Source organism: Oryctolagus cuniculus, chromosome 20 (genome assembly GCF_964237555.1).
Source record: "Oryctolagus cuniculus chromosome 20, mOryCun1.1, whole genome shotgun sequence".
Lineage (NCBI taxonomy): Eukaryota > Metazoa > Chordata > Mammalia > Lagomorpha > Leporidae > Oryctolagus > Oryctolagus cuniculus.
Window position 1 is genome coordinate 45,663,127 of NC_091451.1, and position 20,042 is coordinate 45,683,168.

Consider the following 20,042-nt stretch of genomic DNA (forward strand, 5'->3'; position numbering starts at 1 on the left):
ACCCATTCCGGGGACTGGCCTGCCACCTCGACGTGGCCTCTGAGCACTGCTCCCCGGCAAGACCTCCCTGAGCCAGCACTGCTCAGGTGCGCGGCTGCTCTGCCTGGAGGTGCCTTGTGCACAGGCAGCTGGAAGGTGGCACTGGGCCTTCCCAAAGGTCTACAAGGGCCTCTGCCCTGTGGCAGCTGAACTAAATTCCTTTCTTCATATGAGAATAAGCGACCTTGGGAATGTGTCTCTGTCATAAAGTACAGGGGCAGAACCACATCAGGGCCATCCGAGGGGCCTGGTCACACTGCCACGCCTCCCCTCACCCCCCAGATGGGCATCCAGAGGGTCTAGTGCGGGGCTCCAGCACCTTTCTTGGTTTTTATTTTAAGTCAGAGTCACCCATCAGAATCTGTCGGTTAACGTGGCTTCCAGTTCTGCAGGGCGTCCTGCAGTAAGCAACCCCCACCCCCGCCAGCACACACACGTTTCCCCTCTCGAGAGAATGGCTTACAGTTCGTATCTTGAATAGGTGCTTCGGGAGGCATTCTGTATACTTTTTTTAAGACTTATTTATTTTATTTGAAAGGAAAAGTTACAGAGAGGGATCTCCCATCCAGTGGTTCACTCCCCAAATGGCTGCAATGGCTGGGGCTGGGCCGGGCTGAAGCCAGCAGCCAGGAGCTTCTTCGAGGTCTCCTAATGGGTGCGTCTGCACCACAGCGCCAGGCCCCTGGGAGCTGTTCTCCATCCTACCAGTGGTCAGCGTTTGGGCGGAGTCCCCTGGAAGGGAAGGACACAGAGCTCTTACCTTTGTCCCCTAGCCACACGCCCTCCTGTGGCTACCCCACTGCCCAGTGTGTGCCATGCTATGTAGAGGCCGGCGTGTGGCGTAGAAGGTTAAGCCTCCACCTGTGGTGCCAGCATCCCATATGGGCGCTGGTTCATGTCCCGGCTGCTCCATTCCCGATCCAGCTCCCTGCTAATGTGCCTGGGAAAGCAGGGAAGGGTGGCCCAAGTGCTTGGGCTCCTGCGCCCACGTGGGACACCCAGAAGTTCCTGGCTTCGACCTGGGTCAGCCCTGGCCATTACAGCTATTTGAGGAGTGAACCAGTGGTTTGAAGATCCCTCTCTTTCTCTCTATTTTTTACTTTCAAATAGAAAAGATCTTAAAAAGTAATAATTAAAAAAAAAAAGAAAAAAGGAAGGAGCTCTTCACAGCCAAGCAGGGGTGAACTGCACGTTTGCTTGCCTGTGCCACTCAGGCTGTTCATCCAGTTTTCTGGGTGCAGTTTGACGTCCAGCCCCACACTCTGTTGGTGCCTCTCCACGCACGTGGACGCCAGAGACATCCTCTCCACTTCTTTCTGCAGAGGCCATCTGGACCCCGGGGGTCAGCTCCACTCTCTTGTTGCCCCCTCTGGCTGGGTGGCTCTCCTGGACCCTGTGTCCTCCCTGTGCTCACTTTGGGAAATTGACCTCCGGTCAGTGCCTGGAAAGGGGTTATTTGAGGTGACTTCTGGCAATACTGCATGTTGTAAGTCTCATCTGTGTTCACCCTTGACCTTGGCTGGGTGTGGCAGCGAGGGTAGAAATCGTTTTCCTTTGTAGCGTTGAAGGTCTCTACCAGCTCCTGGCCTCCAACATTGCTCTTGAGAAGTCTAGGGCTGTTGCACACCTGGTCCTGGATATTTGACCTGCTTTTTGTCTCTAGAGAGGTTTGGTTTTTTTTGTTTTTTTTTTTTTGTTTTTTTAAGATTTATTTATTTATTTGAAAGGCAGAGTTGCAGAGAGAAAGAGAAAGAGGCCGGCACCACGGCTCACTAGGCTAATCCTCCGCCTGCGGCACCGGCACCCCGGGTTCTAGTCCCGGTTGCTCCTCTTCCAGGCCAGCTCTCTGCTGTGGCCCGGGAAGGCAGTGGAGGATGGCCCAAGTGCTTGGGCCCTGCACCGCATGGGAGACCAGGAGAAGCACCTGGCAGCACGCTGGCCGTAGCAGCCATTTGGGGGGTGAACCAACAGAAGGAAGACCTTTCTCATTGTCTCTCTCTTCACTAACTCTGTCAAAAAAAATAAAAATTAAAAAAAGAAAGAAATCTTCCATCCGCTCGTTCACTCCCCAAATGGCCGCAACAGCCGGAGCTGCTCCAATCCAAAGCCAAGAGCCAGGAGCTTCTTCTGGATCTCCCACGTGGGTGCAGGGGCCCAAGTACTATGGCCATCTTCCACTGCTTTCCCAGGCTGTAGCAGAGAGCTGGGTCAGAAGTAGAGCAGCCAGGACTGGAACCGGCGCCCATATGGGATGCCAGCACTGTAGGCGGCAGCTTTACCAACTATGCCACAAAGCCGACCCCCTCTCTGGATGTGTTATGATCTCTTTTTCCCGGTGTTCTAAGAATAGGTACCTGTGGTGTACCTTGCTGAGGGCCCACGTTCGGCCTACGTGCTGGTGAGCGCCGTGAGCCTGACTTGCGCTCCCGTTGCTCTGCAGTGCCCGCTGCCCTGCCCTCCTTTCTTTCTCACTCTCCTGCTGCGGTTCTTCCTGATTGTGGACTCTTCAGCCTCTGCTTTCTCTTCTTTGCTCTATTTTCTGTCTCCTTATGCTGTTAACCTGCTTCCTAGATGTTCTCAACGTTACTCCTCCATCCTTTCTATCAGATTATTTCTGATCATGGGTTTTTAAAAGATTTATTTATTTGAAAGGTAGAGTGACAGAGAGGAAGGGAGAGGGAGGGAGAGATGTATGGATCTATATCTCATCCCCTAGCTTATTCCCCAAATGGCCGTAATAACCAGGGCTGGTCTAGGCCAAAGCCTGGAGCCAGGAGCTCATTTGCGTCTCACACGTGGGTACAGGGGCCCAAGCACTTGGGGTGTCTTCCACTGCTTTCCCAGGCACATTAGAGAGCTGGATCGGAAGTGAAGCATCCAGGACTCAAACTGGTGCCCATGTGAGATGGTGGCTTAACTCTACACCAGAACACCAGCCCCTGTGATCACTTTCGTTATTTCTGAAAGTTCCTGTTTCTGTTTCATGGTTGTAAAATCTTCTCTTATGGGGCCAGTCCCAAAGCCCACCTACAGTAGCAGTTACAAGCCTGGCCCTCCCTTAAGTGGCTTCCTGGGATAAGCTATGGAGAGTCCCTAGGGGTGAGTGCCATTGGGATGAGGCTGGTCTCTGGGCCACAGAGCCTCGATGCTGAGCACTGCATGGTCACCCCACCAGCTTGAGAGACAGGAACTGCAGGGGTGGAGAGCAGGAGCGGTCGTGGTCAGCGTCTCCAGCCACTGCTGAGCACGGGGAGCCTGAGGGCGCCCAGGAGACGCATCTCTGAGTGTTCCCCTTCGCTGAGCCCCGTGCAGCTGGCAGACGTTGCTTTGCGCTGGATGAAGTCATGCTGTGGCCGGTTGCAGCAGCCTCCGCAGAGATTTTAATAGACCTTAAGTGTGGGTCTGCTAACGGCGCTGTCTGTCCCGAGCTTGTTTGAAGCTAGAGAGGACCGGGTCTACCGCAGGGAAAACACTGAGCAGACTGACAGAAAGTTACAAGTGCAGCCCCCAGAAAGGGCTGCAGCCTCGGGGATGCTCAGCGACCTGGCCCCTCGCGGGAAGAGCGTTCAGGATGCGACCAGTGCGAAACGCGGAGGGGCCGCGGGACCGGAAGCCCCAGTCTGGAGAGCGTAGTTGCTGACGCCGCGTTAGAGTTGTTCCCGGGAACGTGGCTGCTGCTTTGGAGCCTGTCCCACCAGCCTGCCGCTGGTCCCCGATGTCCACAGTGTGGTCTGCCCAGATGCCCTGTGGCTGAGGAACTGTCCCTGTGTTTCCCCTCTAGCCTGGTCCACCACATCCTGGCTGAGAGAAGTGTATGGCTGTGTGTGTACGTGAGCACCCACCTCAGCCTGGGCTCACATGTTCTGGCTGAGACGTGCGTGATAGTGTGTGTGTGTGTGTGTGTGTGTGTACAGCCAGCTCCTTATTTTGGCTGGAGATTATTTATTTCCTTGAAAGGCAAAGTGACAGAGAGAAGGGAAGACAGTAGACCTTCCATCCACTGGTTCACCCTCCAAATGTCTGCAAAAGCCAGATCTGCGCCAGGCTGAAGGAAAGAGCAAGGAACTCCATCCTGGTCTCCCACGTGGGTGCAGGGGCCCAAGCACTCGGGCCATCTTCCACTGCCTTCAGCGCTAGCAGGGAGCTGGATCGGAAGTGGAGCAGCCAGCACTCAGACGGGCACCGTATGGGGTGCCAGTGTCACAAGCAGCAAGGCTTGAAGAACTCTGGGCTGAGCTCAGTAACCAAGTTCTAGAGTCAGCGCTAGCCTGGGCTGTTGTCAGTTTTCTCATGCAGAGGAAGCAGGAGCTGGGCTTAGCCAGTGTCCTGGGTCCATTTCAGCCCTAGTAATCACCATGAACCCTTGAGACACTGAGAAGCCGGAGTTTCCTGTTGGTGGTGTTCGTGACGGGCAGCGTTCTCTCCGAGCCTGGAGCTGGTGGTTTGCGTGCCTTGCGGCTGGCCTTGCTGTGGGACAACACTCAGTGCTGCTTGAGCAGTGACTGGAACCCCACGGCACCTGCAGCTCTGAAGGGCGTGGCATGCTCCCTGAGTTACCCAGGCTGCAGCGTGCGGGTGCAGAGACAGGAGCGGGGCCTGAGTCGGAGGCTATTTTGGCCTGGTGGTTGGGCACTCAGGCAGCAGCAGATGGTTCTGGTGGCCCTGGGAGGGTAGTTGGGCTGGGGCAGCAGCTAGGGGCTGGCAGAAGCGGTGTAGAGAGCATGCCCTCGCTGAATGAGCAGACACAAAGAAGCCCCTGTGCACCAGGGCACGGGAGGCACAGTCCTGCACTGGGGGCTTGTTCTTGGTCAAAAAAGGTGGGACAAGGACAGTGAGAATAGTCCGGTGAGTGAGGCCAGCAGAGGTGCCCAGGAGGCAGCCACGGTGGTCTTTACAGGGTCCGTGTTAGCAGAACGTGGCTCCAAGGAAGGGTGGAACACCACTCTAATCTGGTGGCTGTGCCCAGAAGGAATTCTTCCTGGAATGTTCTAGAGGAGAATATTGGAGTCAGAGTTAACAAGCACTGTGTATTAACTCAAAAACAAGCTTGCCTTGGTCCCAGGGGACACCCTGTCCTGTTCAGCTCCTGCATCAGAAGGAAGCCGTGTTTCCACTGTATCTGACCATTCAGATGACCCCTAGCCTGAGCCTGGGGCAGGAGCAGGGGCGGCACTCTGCCGCACGGTCTGCTCTGCAATTTGGCGGTAACCCACCCCTGGAAGCCGGCACTTTATGTCCAGTCAGGATCTCAGTACCTCGCCTAGAGTCTTTTTATACATTTTAGAAAGATTATTTATTTATTTGAAAAGCAGACAGAAAGAGGGACGGAAAGGGCAGTAGGACTGTCCACCCCCTGGTTCTCTCCCAAGATGCTGGGCTGGGCCGGGCCAAAGCCAGGAGTTGGGAACTCCGTCCAGGTCTCCCTTGTGGTGGCAGGGACCCGAATACTCGGGGCATCACTTACCCCTCCCAGGTGCACCGCAGACGCCGTGTGAGCATCCCAGCAAGCGGCAGTCGGCACCACAGCACTGAGCCCTGGTGTCTGTCTGCTTCTTAAAAATAGTTACAGAGAGTGACGGGAGACAGAGAGACCTTCCACCCAGTGGCTCATTCCCCAGATGGCCACAACAGCTGGAGTTAGGCCAGACCAACGCCAGGAGCCGGGAGCTTCCTGAGTCTCCAGTGTGGGTGCGGGGGCCCAAGCACTTGGCCCGTCTTCCAGTGCTTTCCCAGGTGCATCAGCAGGGAGCTGGATCAGAAGTGGAGCAGCCGGGACTCACACCAGCGCCCACATGGGATGCCAGCACCTCAGGTAGCAGCCTAGCATGCTACACCACAGCACTGGCCCCCTTTATGTTTCTCTTATTTTTTCTTTTTATTTATTTATTTTTTTTGACAGGCAGAGTTAGACAGTGAGAGAGAGAGACAGAGAGAAAGGTCTTCCTTTGCCGTTGGTTCACCCCCCAAATGGCCACTGCAGCCGGCGCTGCGCCATTCCAAAGCCAGGAGCCAGGTGCTTCTCCTGGACTCCCATGGGGTGCAGGGCCCAAGCACCTGGGCCATCCTCCACTGCCTTCCCGGGCCACAGCAGAGAGCTGGCCTGGAAGAGGGGCAACCGGGACAGAATCCGGCACCCCAACCGGGACTAGAACCCGCGACGCCGGCCTGTGTCTCTTGATAATGGAAAAGAGTGATAGTTTACTCTGCAGTACTGGAAGCTTGGAATAAAGAAAGTGCAGTCTTTCTTGTTCAATTTAAAGATCTATTTATTTGAAAGGCAGAGTTACAGAGAGGCAGAGAGAGAGAGAGAGGTAGAGAGGTCTTCCACCCACTGGTTCACTCCCCAGATGGTTGCAACAGCCAGAGCTGCAGCAATCCGAAGCCAAGAGCCAGGAGCTTCCGGGTCTCCCACGTGGGTGCAGGGCCCAGGGAATTGGTCCATCTTCTACTGCTTTCCCAGGCCACAGCAGAGAGCTGGATTGGAAGTGGGACAAGCACATGGGATGCCGGCACTGCGGGCAGCGGCTTGATCCACTGCCCCACAGCGCACCCCTCCTGGAGGCTCTTGACAGCACAGAGTTAGAGCCGGTTGCCACCCCAGGAGGTCTGTGGAAGCAGCCCCGTTACTCTCCAGGAATCTAGGCAGCTGATGGGTTCCCTCCCCAGCACCCACACTGCAGCCTGTCCCCTCCTGTGTGTGGCTGTCGCTCTCAGCTCACCAGTGCTAACTGTTTAGCATTTCCTTTAAAGAAAATTAGGTTTATCTTTAAATTTTAAATTCCTTACTTACTGCATTTTACAAGTTGTGTCCTTCATTCCCTTTTTTCATTATTACAGAGTTTTGAATACCAGTAAGTCCAAACTTTATATTGGCAATGTTTTTCTTACTGAGTTTTTACTGAGATCACTGTGGCTTTGTGTGCATGTCTAAGGTGGTGGAGAGGCCCTGGGTGCCTTTCCCCAGGCCTCTCCCCAGACAGCTCCTGTGCAGCTGTGGTGCAGTCGTCGTCACAACAGAGGCATTTCTGTTCTCTTTCAGTTGTGGTAAAATACACAGAACTAAAGTTTGCCATCGGTGACACTGAGCGGCGGACTCACGAGGTAGTGGGACCACCCTCACTGGACCCAGAGCAGGAGAGCCCTGCCCAGGGTCACTCACTAGGCCGCCTCCCCCCCCTGTGGAATGCCTCTCTTCTGAGGGACGGCTCCTATGAGTGGGGGAGCCGCCTGGCCCTGAGGGTGCCTGCCCTGCCCAGAAGCTCCGGTGTCTGGGGTCTGTGCTTAGGTGAGGGTTTGTTTAGCTCCTGGCTTTCTGGTCTGAACCAGAAGTCAGAGCGGCCCCGTACGTTCAGCCCAGCTAATAGACAAGAGGGCCCCAGGCTCGCTTCCCTTCAGAACAAGACCAAGAAGAATGAATGCTAATTGTGTGCTATAGCGCTGCCATCGATGCTTTTTGAGAAAGCAAACCGTGGCCGCCAAACGAGAGAGCCAATCCAGAGACAGTGACAAGCAATCTTGAGTTCCTGGCACAGTAGCCAGGGTACACTGGGGCTGCGGGTCACTCAAGCCACGGTGACGAGGGCTGCGCGGCCCCGCCGCTGCTCAGTCTCTGACCCCAGGGAAGAATTCCCAGCCCGCAGCAGCCTGCACTGTCTCCCACTGGAACTGCGGACCCCTCAGAATCAGCTTGCCTTCCACAGAGCAAGTACAGGAAGTCATTTGCTCCAAGGCCCAGTGGATTTTTTCATTTCTGACCCAGTCAGAGAAGAGCCCTGACCGATGCCAGGCCACCCTGCACTGGAAGCCCCAGCAGACATTATCCCAGGGCAGTCCTGGGCAAGGGGCAGGCTGTCCACCCCACTGCCAGCCAGAGAACAGTGCGGGAGAGCCCCAGTCTGCCACCTTTTCAAGTGTGTGGTTTTGCCTCTTGAACACCAGCTTGTCTCGTCCAAGGCCTGGCCCAGTCTTGGCCTGCCCTGGTTCAGCTGCTGTGTGTGCTCATGGGAGCCATCAGCCAGGCTGTACAGGCCATAACCTGCTCCTGGCACCCGCTCTGAAAGGACCCACAGCCGCCCAGAGCAGCCCCACCCCAGGGTCCTTCCCCGGGCCCTTGACATCTGTCCCATCAGCCTCCACAGAGGACTCGACACCCACCCCTAGGTTACTGCCTCACCTTCGGGAGTGGTGCTCTGTGCCCCCCACCTGCCACAGCCTGCCGTCACTGCAACCAGGGCTGGGCTGACGACAGCTCTCGTTCCCAAGCCGCCTCCCCGCTCGCTCAGAGTGACATCACCCCTCCTCACATAGCCCGCGGCCCCACTGCCCCTCTGACCCACCGGCCCTGCTTCCTGGAGCCAGCCCGCGCCTCCGGGCCTTGCTCCAGGCCTGTCAGCCCATCCTCTGCACTTCCTCGCTGTCCGCAGGCCCTCTGCCCCCTGCATCCGGGGTCAGGGTCAGGGGCCCAGCAGACCACCCATCCCTCACACCCTCCGCTGGTTTGTCAGGCCACGCCCCACCCTCCCCGTAGAACTACAGCTCCCTGAGGGCAGGGACAAGTATCTGCACAGCCGAGGTGTCCCCAGCGCCCAGCGCGGGGCCCATGGAAGGTGCTGTGTTTGCTGAGTGAATGACCCTGTGGCTCCAGGCACGGGGTCCCCGAGCAGCCCTGCAGTGGACAGGTCTGGGGGCGGGGGCCCGTCTGTTCAAGGTGAGCCGCATGGCAGGGGTAAGATGAAGGCAGCGTCAGCGCCGAGGGGCCACTCGGACACCTGGGCCTCGGTCCCCGGCGTCTGCTCAGGCCCAGGCAGCTCCAGGGGCTCACAGGGGCCTCACTGGCTGAGGGCTGTTCAGTGCTGGGACAGCGGGAGCTGGCCATTGAAGGGACTTCTCGTCCTGTGCAGGGTGGCCGGGGGCCAGCAGACGCCGAGTGCAGCCAAGCTGCTAAGGAGCCTGGTGCGCTCACTGTAGGCCGGCCCCCTCCTGGTTCCCGCCACCTCCAGGCACGTCATCCTGCTGAGTGTCAGGGCCCGACTGAGCCTGGCCAGGCAGCCTCTCCAGAGGGGCTGGGGGGGCGGGGCTTGGGTGTCCAGGCAGCACCCTCCTGTGCTGTCCCACCTGGCCGAGGGTCCCGCCCCGCCTGCCTTCCCCCGCCTGTGTGGGGCGTGTCTCCATCGGGTTTCTGGTTGGACCGCCTTTCTCCCCTTGTGCTGTCTGTGGTTTCTGGCATGTCCACTGCTCTCCAAACCTCCCGTCCGTCCTCTCCCACCCCACACCGCCCTCTCCTAAGGAATGTCCTTTCCTGCCTCCAGCCTGCTGGGGTCACCCTGGTCAGCGTCCATTCCAGCCCCAACGACCAGATGCTGTGGGCACTCGACAGCCGATGGAACGTGCACGTCCGCGTGGGCATCACCGAGGAGATGCCTGTGGGCACCGACTGGGAGCACGTGCCAGGTAGGGGAGAGCCCGCGTGAACCAGCCAGCGTCCCCCTTTCTCTGCATGGCCTGGGTCTGGGGGAGCTGGTGGCGCTGCCATTCCATGTCCCAGGCCACGCAGACAAGCCTCTGAAGCGTGATCCTTGCGGGCTGAGTCCAGGCCATGTCACACGTGCTTCTGTGGGGTGAGACCCTCTGTCCCTGGGCCTCAGGCTCTCTTGGCTTGGCTGGCTCTGCGGGAGGGGGACTGCAGGGTCCTCAGAGGGCAGCCCGTGGGAAGGGGTGCTGCATCACCCACTCCCAAGAGCTGAGCAGGACCCCCGTGTGCCCACAGGGCTGCAGGCCTGTCAGCTGGCCCTGAGCACCAGGACCGTGTGGGCCCGCTGTCCAAACGGCGACCTTGCCCGGCGCTATGGCATCACAGACAAAAACCCCGCTGGAGACTACTGGAAGAAAATCCCCGGAAACATGGCGTGTGTCACAGGCAGGTGCCCTGGTGGGGTGGGCTCAGCAGGCCTGAGGCGGCCTCGGGGCTCCCGTGGGCCTTGGAGAGGGATCTCTAAAAGAGGGCGCACCCGGCCCTGCAGTCCCCTGAGAGAAGGACCGGCTGCCATGTCCCCGCGTTAACACTGAGGAAATGCAGCCAAGAGGGGGACGTGGCTCATCCAGGCTCCAGACACTGTGTGCCTTCCTCTGGCCCAGGCTGTGTGACTGACCAGTGTGCCGACTCTTGTCCCCACAGTGACCTCGTCAGATGAGCTCTGGGCAGTGGGGCCCCCCGGCTGCCTCCTGCAGCGGCTGACGAAGACATTCAGCCACTCGCACGGCGCCCAGAAGAGCGGGCAGGCGGCCGCCCCCCACCCCGAGGAGCTGGAGGAGGAGTGGGAGGTCATCTGAAAGCCCAGGCCACGGGCGCATGCTGTTGATGGACGTGACTCCTTGACTGCTGTCACGCGTCCGGCCGGGCTGGACAGCCCACACTTCCTTTCATCCACGTTTGTCTCCGTCTCCTTCCAGAGCCCACAGCCTTGGCCGAGCGCCCAGAGCTGCGGGTGACCTCTTGCAAGGTCGTCTCCGAGTAGGGCAGTGGCTGCCGCCCAGTTGCATGCACTCCAGCCTCTGTGTGCTGCACTCCTGTTCTCATCAGCACGGCTGGGTCCCCTCCGTGGGAGACAGAGTGAGTCAGCCCAGAGCGCGCACACATCCGTGAGCAGCCCCGGGTTAGAGCACTTGGGGACCAGGTCCCCCCTCGCCTCCTGGTCTGTGCGACACGCAGCAGGCAGGGCGGGTGCTGGGCATGGCAGGATGGGGAGCGCAGGTGTGCACATGCGCGCACACACATGCACACGCGATGCCACACCCTTGCTGCCCACCCCAGGCGGCGCTTCCCTCCAGCGAAGGCCAGTGGATGCTGATGGGACCCGGAAGTGTGCGTGTGTGTCCGCAGGGTCCACAGGAGCTCAGCCGACGGAGCTGACCAGTCTGGGATGTTTGCTGGGGGACCAGACGCATCCACTGATGACTGCCTTGTTTGTTGTTTTACAAACCTTCATGAGATACCTCATTTGAAATCGGAGCTTGCAGATTTAGAAGAGAAATGCATCTGCTGAAAGTTGTGGGGCCTCCTGCCCTCCACGTCTCGCCGGGATGGACAGTGAGCCCGTCCTGTCCTCTGCTGCAGCTTTGGAGCGTGGCTGTGCCCGTGCACCCCCGGCTCGCTGGGGCGTGCCGCCAGCTCCGAGGGCCGCCCACGCCTGCCGCGGGCTTTCAGGCGGCACCTGAGCAGCCTGCCCCCAGTGCCTGCCCCGGCTCCGCCCCTGAGCTGCAGGACTGGCCCGGCCCCGCCTGAGCCACTGCCCTTCCCACAGAGCCCTCCCTGGCAGGCCCCGGCTCAGTGCCTGTGTCCTGCTGACTGTCAGGGAGCCCTGGGCACAGGCGGAGGGCGGCGGCGTGTCCGGACGGGCTGCCCACTTCCCAGAGGGGACACGACGCCCCGCGCCCAGGTGGCACCACACTTCCCTTTTGTAGAATCCTTTTTTTTTTTTTTTTTTTTTTTAATTTTATTTTTATTTTTTTTTTTTGACAGGCAGAGTGGACAGTGAGAGAGAGAGACAGAGAGAAAGGTCTTCCTTTGCCGTTGGTTCACCCTCCAATGGCCGCCGCGGCCGGCGCGCTGCGGCCGGCGCACCGCGCTGATCCGATGGCAGGAGCCAGGAGCCAGGTGCTTTTCCTGGTCTCCCATGGGGTGCAGGGCCCAAGCACCTGGGCCATCCTCCACTGCACTCCCTGGCCACAGCAGAGGGCTGGCCTGGAAGAGGGGCAACCGGGACAGAATCCGGCGCCCCGACCGGGACTAGAACCCGGTGTGCCGGCGCCGCTAGGCGGAGGATTAGCCTAGTGAGCCGCGGCGCCGGCCCTGTAGAATCCTTTTTAAGTCTGGTGACGGCAGAGGCTGCCGCAGCACTGGCTGCGCCTCCTGCACGCGTGTGCCTTGCCCGGCTCCTCGAGATGGCAAAGCTCTCCTCCGCCCCGGGACCCCAGTGCAATTCTACCCAAGTGTAGTTGGTCTTTGGAACAGCTGTCAGCTTCAGTGCTTTGTACCATTTCTAACGTTTAGTTGTGCTTTGAGACAGTGCAATAAACTAGACTTTTTCCAATCCGGGTCCGTCTGATGCTTGAGCAGACAGCCAGGGCGGCGTCCCGCATGTGCTGGCCAGAGCTGCCCAGGGAGCGCCACGGCCTCTTCTCGTGGAGAGGGCTGGGTGGAACCGTGCCCGAGGCTGCCCAGCTGGCTGTACTAGGTGATGGCCACCCCAGGGCAAAGCCCCGAGCAGGGGGGGCTGGGGCAGGCCCGGTGGAAACCAGCACGTGACAGAGGCCTCTCACCCAGCCCTGGAGCGGGACACACGACGTCCTAGGAAGCAGCGTGGACAGGAAACAGACCCTGTGACGTGGCGGTGCTGTGGACGTCAAAGGCACACACAGGTTTAACTCCATTTCAGTCACACTCCCCGTGGGGATGTTTTTATTTGAGGGGAGACAGGGATTTACAAAGTAATGTCAAGCCCACACCGCCCAGAGCTCCCAGACATGCAGCCAGGGTGCCCCGTGAGGCTCAGGGGTCGGTCGAGGCCGGGGGGCAGGAGGGTCGCTGTGCTGGAGGCCTGGCCCGCGTCCATCCTGGGTAAAGCAGCAGCTGAGCACTGCCCGGAGGGATGAGGCGGGAGTACAGCCCCGCAGGCCAAGGCCCATCACCGACGAGGGAGGGGCGGCTGTGGGTGCAGCAATTGTAAACGCGATAAACCGGGGCGGCGCCGCGACGTAGTGGATAAGGCTGCCGCCTCCAGTGCCGGCATCCCATATGGGTGCCCTTTCAAGTCCCGCTGCTCCTCTGATCCAGCTCTCCGCTGTGGTCTGGGAAAACCATAGAAGATGGTCCAAGTCCTCGGGCCCTGCACCTGTGTGGGAGACCCAGCGGAAGCTCCTGGCTCCCGGCTTTGGATTGGCACAGCTTCCTACCATTGCGGCCAACTGGGGAGTGAACCAGCGGATAGAAGACCTCTCTCTCTCTCTGACTCTCCTTCTCTCTCTGTGTAATTCTGACTTTCAAATAAATAAATAAACCTTAAAAAAAAAAAAAAAAAAAAAAGAATCCTAGGACCTGGGGAAGTGACACGGATTTCTGATTTCCATCTCAGAAGCAGACCCATGGAGAAAACAAGCACATGGAGTGGGTTTCCTCAAAATGTAAAAATGCTGTCCAAAACTGATAAAAGGAAATTTCTGCCAGAAATGCGATAGAAGCCAGCAGGAGGACCCCAGTGTGGACAGCGAGACCCCGGGGGACGGGCCCCACTTACACAGAGCCCAAGGCGGGGCAGGGGCTGGCACCCACCCCTCTGCAGCTGTTACAAAGCAGGGGTGTGGGAGCAGAGCTCCGCCCACCCCCCCCCCCGCCCGGGGTCTGTGGGAGTCCGCCAGCCCTGCTGCTGCGGGTGTGTGTGGCGCGTCCCTGCTCTGCCCACGCGCTGGCTCCAGAATGTCCCCAAGTGCAGGGGGGTGGGGCAGGTTCGCTGCCTGCAGTTTGTACCTTTTTGTATCTTAGATTTTGTGCCATGTAGATGTATTATTTACTCCAAAAACAAAAGCTTACCTTTTAAAACTTCAGTTCTCTCTAACGTTAACTCTTTGTGGCATCCACACTTAACTACACAAACACCAAACACTTTTAAAAATCGTATTTACAAAGTACCTCACCGTATGGGCAAGTGCTTATCTAGAGTGAGGTTAGAATACCAAATCAGACAAGTGACCTGACTGTGTGTGTGCAAAAGTGAGCACTGGGTGTGCAGAGCACTGGAAAGAGAACCCATGGGGGACAGCAGCTAGCCAGCCCCTCCCCCCCCCCGAGCATTTGGGGCAGGACCACGTCTCCGCGGGGGCCCCACCACGCCCCACCCTGCACCTCTACACAATCCAAGCATTCTACCACGAGCTGGAATTTTATAAGCAGAAGTTAATTTTTTAAAAACCACCGAGGAGGTGCAGCAGGTGGAGCCACCACTTGGGACACCCGCGTCCCCTACGGGCGCCCCTGGTTCCAGTCCCAGCCACTCCACGCTGTCAATCCTGTTTCCTGCTGATGCACTCGGGAGGGAGGCGGGGATGCTGAGCCGAGCGTGGGAGACCCGGATGCAGCCCTGGCTCCTGCCTCAGCCTGGCGCTGCCCTGGCTGTTGGGGCCATTTGGGGCGTGACCAGCGGGTGGATGATGCCTGTCACTGTTTCTCAGATTTTTTTTTTCTTTTTTCAAAAATGAAGAGGGCTGGCGCTGTGGTGTAACGGTAAAGCCACCACCTGCAGTGCCAGCATCCCATATGGGCACTGGTTCAAGTCCTGGCTGCTCCACTTCCAATCCAGCTCTCCGCTGTGGCCTGGGAAAGCAGTGGAAGATGGCCCAAGTGCTTGGGCCCCTGCACCCATGTGGGAGACCAGGAAGAGGCTCCTGGCTCCTGGTTTCGGATCGGCACAGCTCCAGCCATTGCAGCCAATTGGGGAGTGAACCAGCGGATGGAAGGCCTCTCTCTCTGCCTCTCTGAGTGTAACTCAAGAAATAAATCTTTAAAAAAGAAATTGCTGAAGACACCACACTGCCTGCCTTTATTGGTCTGTAGGTGCCGACACTTGCCGTGACACGTCCGCCTTGCGGTTTGTAAACTGCAGAGGGAGGTGCAGTCTTCCCGAGACCTTGTGTTCCGGGGCTTCTGGGGAGTCTCCTTGTTCCAAACAGGATTTGAGGTAACTTGGGAAACCCTCCTCAATACACAGTGTTCTAGACTTGAAGAAACCAGGAGGGAAGGGAAATCAGTCGGAAGATCAAGGTCATCCCTGGATGACGCTAGCACACCCTGGAGGCCCAGTGACCCGGCGTGAGCCAGAGCCAGGCCAGCCCATGGAGTCACCAGGGCCCAGGGGAGCGGGCCTCGGTGCCTGTCTGCATGGCCACCTCCCGCTGCCACAGCACGCATGGGCTCACGTGAGGTCTCCAGATGCCTTGGGAACAGAGGCGGGGGGTGGCGAGCGGGTGCTGTGCCCCAAGGGCCCAGCCGTCACTGTCCTCCCTCGCAGGCATCTGGGGTCAGAGGTCGTGGCCCCTGATCTCAGCCAGGGTTGGGGTGAGCACGGGTAGAGACAGAACTGACCTCAGCCAAGCTCTCCTTAGAGCAATGAAATTCAGACTGAACAAGAGTGCCAACGTGTTCTGGCCGGAGGAGGTGGCTTGCTCAGGGCAGGGATGGACTTGGAGAAGCCACCAGCGCTGCCTGAGCCCCCCACGCGAGTTGCTTTCCGTGGGAGGACACCTGGGTCCATAAAGTGACTAGGCGCAGCTAGCCCCCACCGGGCTTCCGGGGGCAGAGGGCCCAGGGCCCGTAAACCAAACCCTGGTCTGGCCAGAAGCAGCCACAGATAAGGCCTTGCTCAGCTTATCTGCCCAGCACCATCCCCGGGCCCTCTGCACACACCAGCGCAGGAGGGGGCCCCGAGCCAGACGCGCCCTGAGACCCTGCAGGACCCACGCCAGCAATCGGGCCCCACTCTGCGGCTAGACGGGGGCGCTGGCCTGGGCTCTGCCCCTCTGGGCCTCAGCTTCCTCTCACCCCCCGCCCCGTCTGCATCTCACCACCCAAAGGGATGACTCAGGCTGACGCCCAGCTGCTCTCCCGCCCTCCCACCCACCTCTGCAAGGTCACAGGGGGATGATGGAGCACGCCCCACAGCTCCGACTCAGTCACCCGAGCTGCTTGCTGGCCACCCAACCAAGATACCCCCTAGATACCCGCTGGGCCACAGACCTCGCCCTGCACCTGCCCAGGCTGGGCCCGTGACCCGCCAGCGGCGCCCAGGTTGCTGTGGCGTCCCCTTCCAAGGGCCTGCCGGCCTGCGTTCCACTAAGGCGGCTGGCAGTCAAGGCTGTCACCAAGGGAGTATGGGTGACCCGCCCTAGGTGGGCTGACCAGAGAGGTAAGGGTCCGGCCTGGGTCCCCGGTACCTGCCTGGTTCGTAGACAGAACCTGCTGGAGCTTCCAGGCCCCACAAACTCCGCGTGGCTGGCCCGGCGAGCCCCCAGGAGCCACTGGTCTCGCCACCGCCTCCAAAGAGCCAAATGCCCACCCAAGGCAGCCCCCAGTGCCCCAGTCTGGGGCTCAGAATGATGTTGGTATCCCCTCCCCAAGTGCCAGCTAGGGGGGCGCACACGCGGGTGGAGGGAAGGGGGCTCCCCCACCTACAGTCGGGAGCTGCGCACCCACCACCACTCCCTGCACAAACTGCCCAAAACCCCTTGAAGAGATGGGGAAACCGAGGCCCAGGCAGGTCCAGAGCCCCCATCTTCCCGCTGCCACCCCGGGGCCGCGCGCGGCAGGACACCCAGCCCCCAGCCCTGTGCAGGCTGAGTGAGCTCCCCTCACATCAAGTCGCCACTGCCAGAACCTTCCGCAGAAGCCCACCGCGGCAGGCCAGGGAGCCCGGCCCAGGGCCCGACCGAGCTCCACCGAGGGGCCGGGCCTGGGGCCAGCGGGATCTGCCGCCGGCGGGTCAGGTGGGTAGAGCCAAGGCGGGCGAGAGGGACAGGTGCAGGCCTGGGTGGGGAGCCAAGGAGGCCCGGCCCCAGCCCCGGCCCCGGCAGGCCTGCTCAGCCCGCAGGACCCAGTCCAAGCCCCAGCTGGGCGCTTACAAGGCCCGAAGTGCTGACTGCGCGGGAGGCCCGTTCCCTTGGCCCCCAGGCCTCTGCACACGCTGTCCCCGCGCTGCACCTGCCCGGCTGCTGCTCAGCTGTCAGCCCTGGGCTCTCGGAGAACCGGGCGGCCGGCCCCCAGCTCTGAGGCCAGGACCCCCCCGCACCCGCACCACGCAAGACACGAGGCGGACTCTGCGAGATCAGTGTATGTCAAGTGCCGGGTACACGCTTCGAAAACCAGCTTCGGCCCCAGCTCGGCCGGCCGGGCCCCGCGGCTAGCCCTTGCCCGTGAGGTCCAGGGGCTGCAGGAAGGGCGGCAGCGGCAGCTCATCCAGCGCCTCGGGGAAGCGGCCCGGCGAGATGGCGGTGACCAGCACCTGCATGGCCCGCGCGAACAGGGACGGCGGCGCCAGCCCCGCCAGCCACTGGAACTTGTCCTCGCCCAGCAGCCGCTGCCAGCGCGGCCGGTCGCCCAGCAGCTCGCGGCGCGCAGGGCCGGCGGCGCCCGCGGGGGTGTAGAGCGCCAGCAGCTCGAGCAGCAGCAGGCGGCGCTGGCGCGGCTCCCCGGGCGCCGAGGCCGGAGCCCCGGCGGCGGGCGCGGGCCCCGCGTCGCGGCCCAGCTGGCGCAGCAGCAGCTCCAGGGGCGTGAGGCCGCCGCCGTCGCGCAGGCCGGGCGAGGCACCGTGGCCCAGCAGCAGGAAGAGGCACTCGGGCCGCGCCAGCTCGCAGGCCACGTGCAGCGACGTGCCGCCGCCTTCCACGCGGCTGCAGCCGCGCCGGTCCAGCACGCGGGCGCGCTCCTCGGCCGGGAAGTCGCGCACGGTGCGCAGGATGCGGCGCAGGATGCCCACGCGGTTGTAGCGCACGGCCAGCGCCACGTGCGGCCCGGGCGCCGCGCAGCAGCGGAAGCCGGCGCTGGGCGTCGCCAGCGCGCGCCGCGGGAACGTGGCCAGCAGGTAGTGCGCGTAGGCCTGGTGGTCGTGCACCAGCGCGTAGAGCAGCGCCTCGGACGGCGAGTAGGCGGCGGCGCGCCCGCGCTCGTCCCAGTGGAAGGCCTCGCTGGCTCGCATGTCCTCCAGCAGCCACACGGGCAGGAGGTCCCGCACCGCCTGGTAGAAGGCGAACGCCGACTTCCGGCACTGCTTCTGCGCCCGGGAGCGCGCCGCCCCCGCGCCCTCGGGCCCGCCGTCCGCGCCGCCCCCGGGCCGCCGCGTGTCCCACGGCATGCCGGTGGCCTCAAGGCATGGGCTTCCTGACGACGACAGCGCACAGACCTGCGGGATCAGGGGAGGGGGCGAGGTGAGCCTGGGACCCCCGCACCTGCACCCTCTGCGGGCTTCCTGGATCGAGCCGCACCTGATCTCCCGCGCTCGGGCCCTGCCCTGCCCAGCTCGGGGAGCCTGCGCCAGCGCCTGCCCCACCTGCGCCGGGCCTGTCCAGCCAAGGCCAGGCGGGGCCAGGAGAGCGGGCCAGGGCCACCTCACACCCCTCCCCACCCCGCCCTCTGGCCCCCGCGGGAGCCCCAGCGGGAGCCGCGCCCACACCCACCTGGCTCTCGGGCTGTGGCTGCAGGGGGTCACTTTCTCTCACCGACCCTCCACGTCTGCATCTGTAACGAGGCGGGGCGGTGGGCGACCGCTGGCCGTGCGCCCCGCCCGCACGGCCAGCTCCTGGGAGGGGGCGGCAGGGTGAGGCCACCCCGGAGGGCCGGCGCTGCCATCGCAATGCCCAGCCCGGGGCACGCTGGCCCAAGGTCAGTCCCTAGTCACGGGGGAGCCCGGCCCGCGCCCGCGGCTCTGACCCCTGGCCCCGGCCTTCTCCCAAGGGTGAGTCCCGGTCACGGAGGGGGGGGGCGGCGGCCGCACGCACACGGGGTGCCGTGCCTGGCGCCGAGCGACAGCCCCTCCCGGGGCCTGGGCCTCGCGCCCCGCAGGCTCGCGGTGTGGGCACGCGTGGGGCGCCGGGCGGGTTACGTAAAGTTCGGCCGCCCCACGTCACTGGGCAGAGTCACGGCCGCGCTCGCTCCGCGCGGGGGGCTGGGCCGCGGAGGCCAGCGCCGCGGGGTCCGCTCTTGGCCCGACCTCGGGCGGGAGGCCGGCGCGGCGAGGGCTGCACCTGCGCGTGCGTGTGCCGGGGGCCCGGGGCATGGGGGTGCTCACCGCGGGCCGAGCGTGCTCGTCCTCTCCCCCGCCGGAGCCGCGGCCGGGCACGCGGGGGTCCCAGGGCGCAGGGAGCCGGCGCCGCCCGCGCCCGCCGCAGCCGCGCTCTGAGCCGCCGCGGCCGGCTCGCTGGGCGGCGGTGCCGGCCCCCGCGGCGGGCGGCGGGCGGCGCAGTGCGGCCCGGGCCGGGTAGGACCGCGGGACCGTCCGCCGCCGCCATTGGTCCGCGCCGCCCGCCCCCGCCGCCGCCCATTGGCCGCCGCGCTGCACCATTGTTACGTCACCGGCCTGCGGGCGGGGCGCCCAGCGGGACCCGCGGAAAACTTCGGAGAAACTTGAAGGCGCGCAGGGGGCGGGGCCCGGGCGGGGGGCGGGGCGGGCGCCGGGGGCGGGGCGTCCGAGCCGCAGCCGAGAGAGGCTGGGTCCGCGGCTCCCTGGGCCTCCTGGGCGCGCGCACGGGCGCCCCCGCCAGCGCAGTTCCGGAGCCTCCGACCTTGGGCTGCTTTCCGCACCTGGAAGGTTGCGCTCCCGACGGCTCCTGCCCGGCGGCGGCCCGGCAGCTCCGCTCCCTGGGATTCGCCCGGGGCGGGTCGGCTACACACTCTTGATCCGGCTTTTCCGCAGCCACCGGCGTTACGACGACCCCCAGGTCTGCCGCCGGGGAATCAGGGCCTAGAGGGAGGTGGCTTGCAAGCGGGGAGAGCCGGGAAGGGAACAGGTGTCCCCCGGCTGCTCTCCAGACCTGGGCAGGCACCGGGCCTGGGGTCCCGACGTCGACCCCCAGAAGGGGGCACCGAGGGCTCAGCCGAAGCGCACCTCGTGGACCGGTCCTTCCACCCGGATCCCCCCCGCCGTGGGGCCGGGGGCCTCCGCGGGGTCTTTCTGGTTCCCGGAGGGCTGCAGTCCTGTCCAGATGGGCAGGCGGGCGCACCTCTGCCCATCTCAGTGTGACCCGGCTCCTCTCTGAGCCTCCCCCAGCCCATCAGGGCAGAGGCTGCGGGCGCACACGCACACGCACACGGGCTGGTCCTGCAGAGCTGCGCCCCGCGCGTCCCTACGGAGTGCACGGGGCTGTGAGGCAGGGCAGGCGGGCTCCCACGGGGACACTGGGAGCTCGCACCTGTGACTGCAGCGCCTCGGCCCGCGTGGCGACTGCCCGCGGTCGGGAGTGTGGAG

General features: G+C 62.4%; 2 protein-coding genes and 1 long non-coding RNA gene across 17 annotated transcripts in view; 1 reads left to right on the top strand and 2 right to left on the bottom strand.

Moving 5' to 3' along the window:
• The window catches only part of TECPR2 (tectonin beta-propeller repeat containing 2), a 120,054-nt gene extending 106,934 nt beyond the window's left edge, over positions 1-13,120 (top strand). For 11 of the 13 annotated variants that reach the window (XR_007915142.2, XM_051834821.2, XM_051834827.2 and 8 more), the window contains 3 exons: positions 9,348-9,489; positions 9,806-9,955; positions 10,214-13,120. Coding sequence is in view for 12 of the 13 variants with exons in the window: in XM_051834821.2 (XP_051690781.2) it covers positions 9,348-9,489; positions 9,806-9,955; positions 10,214-10,368 (447 nt within the window). In the remaining variant the exon portion in view is untranslated. The remainder of the gene's footprint in view (positions 1-9,347; positions 9,490-9,805; positions 9,956-10,213) is intronic. The other 2 variants (XM_051834824.2, XM_051834825.2) reach the window with 2 other exon arrangements.
• LOC138847267 (uncharacterized) lies at positions 543-5,608 on the bottom strand. Its single transcript, XR_011384986.1, has 2 exons — positions 5,504-5,608; positions 543-5,027 (listed from the first exon to the last, which is right to left on the bottom strand). It is a non-coding gene; the product is annotated as an uncharacterized lncRNA (long non-coding RNA).
• Positions 12,464-19,037, bottom strand: ANKRD9 (ankyrin repeat domain 9). 3 transcript variants are annotated; one of them, XM_051834833.2, is made up of 3 exons: positions 18,867-19,037; positions 18,256-18,316; positions 12,464-17,981 (listed from the first exon to the last, which is right to left on the bottom strand). In XM_051834833.2, exon 3 carries the CDS (start codon positions 17,931-17,933, stop codon positions 16,983-16,985), a length of 951 nt encoding a protein of 316 aa, XP_051690793.1. In that variant the 5' UTR covers positions 17,934-17,981; positions 18,256-18,316; positions 18,867-19,037; the 3' UTR covers positions 12,464-16,982. The 3 variants fall into 3 exon arrangements, with proteins under 3 accessions (XP_051690793.1, XP_051690794.1, XP_051690792.1); XM_051834834.2 differs by having other exon boundaries at positions 18,256-18,377; positions 18,867-19,031; XM_051834832.2 differs by lacking the exon at positions 18,256-18,316 and having other exon boundaries at positions 18,867-19,033.
• Between the last annotated feature and the right edge of the window lie 1,005 nt (positions 19,038-20,042).

Bases quoted from the DNA above. Each gene is read 5' to 3' on its own strand.
- ANKRD9 (XM_051834833.2), bottom strand. From the start codon at position 17,933: ATGCCGTGGGACACGCGGCGGCCCGGGGGCGGCGCGGACGGCGGGCCC.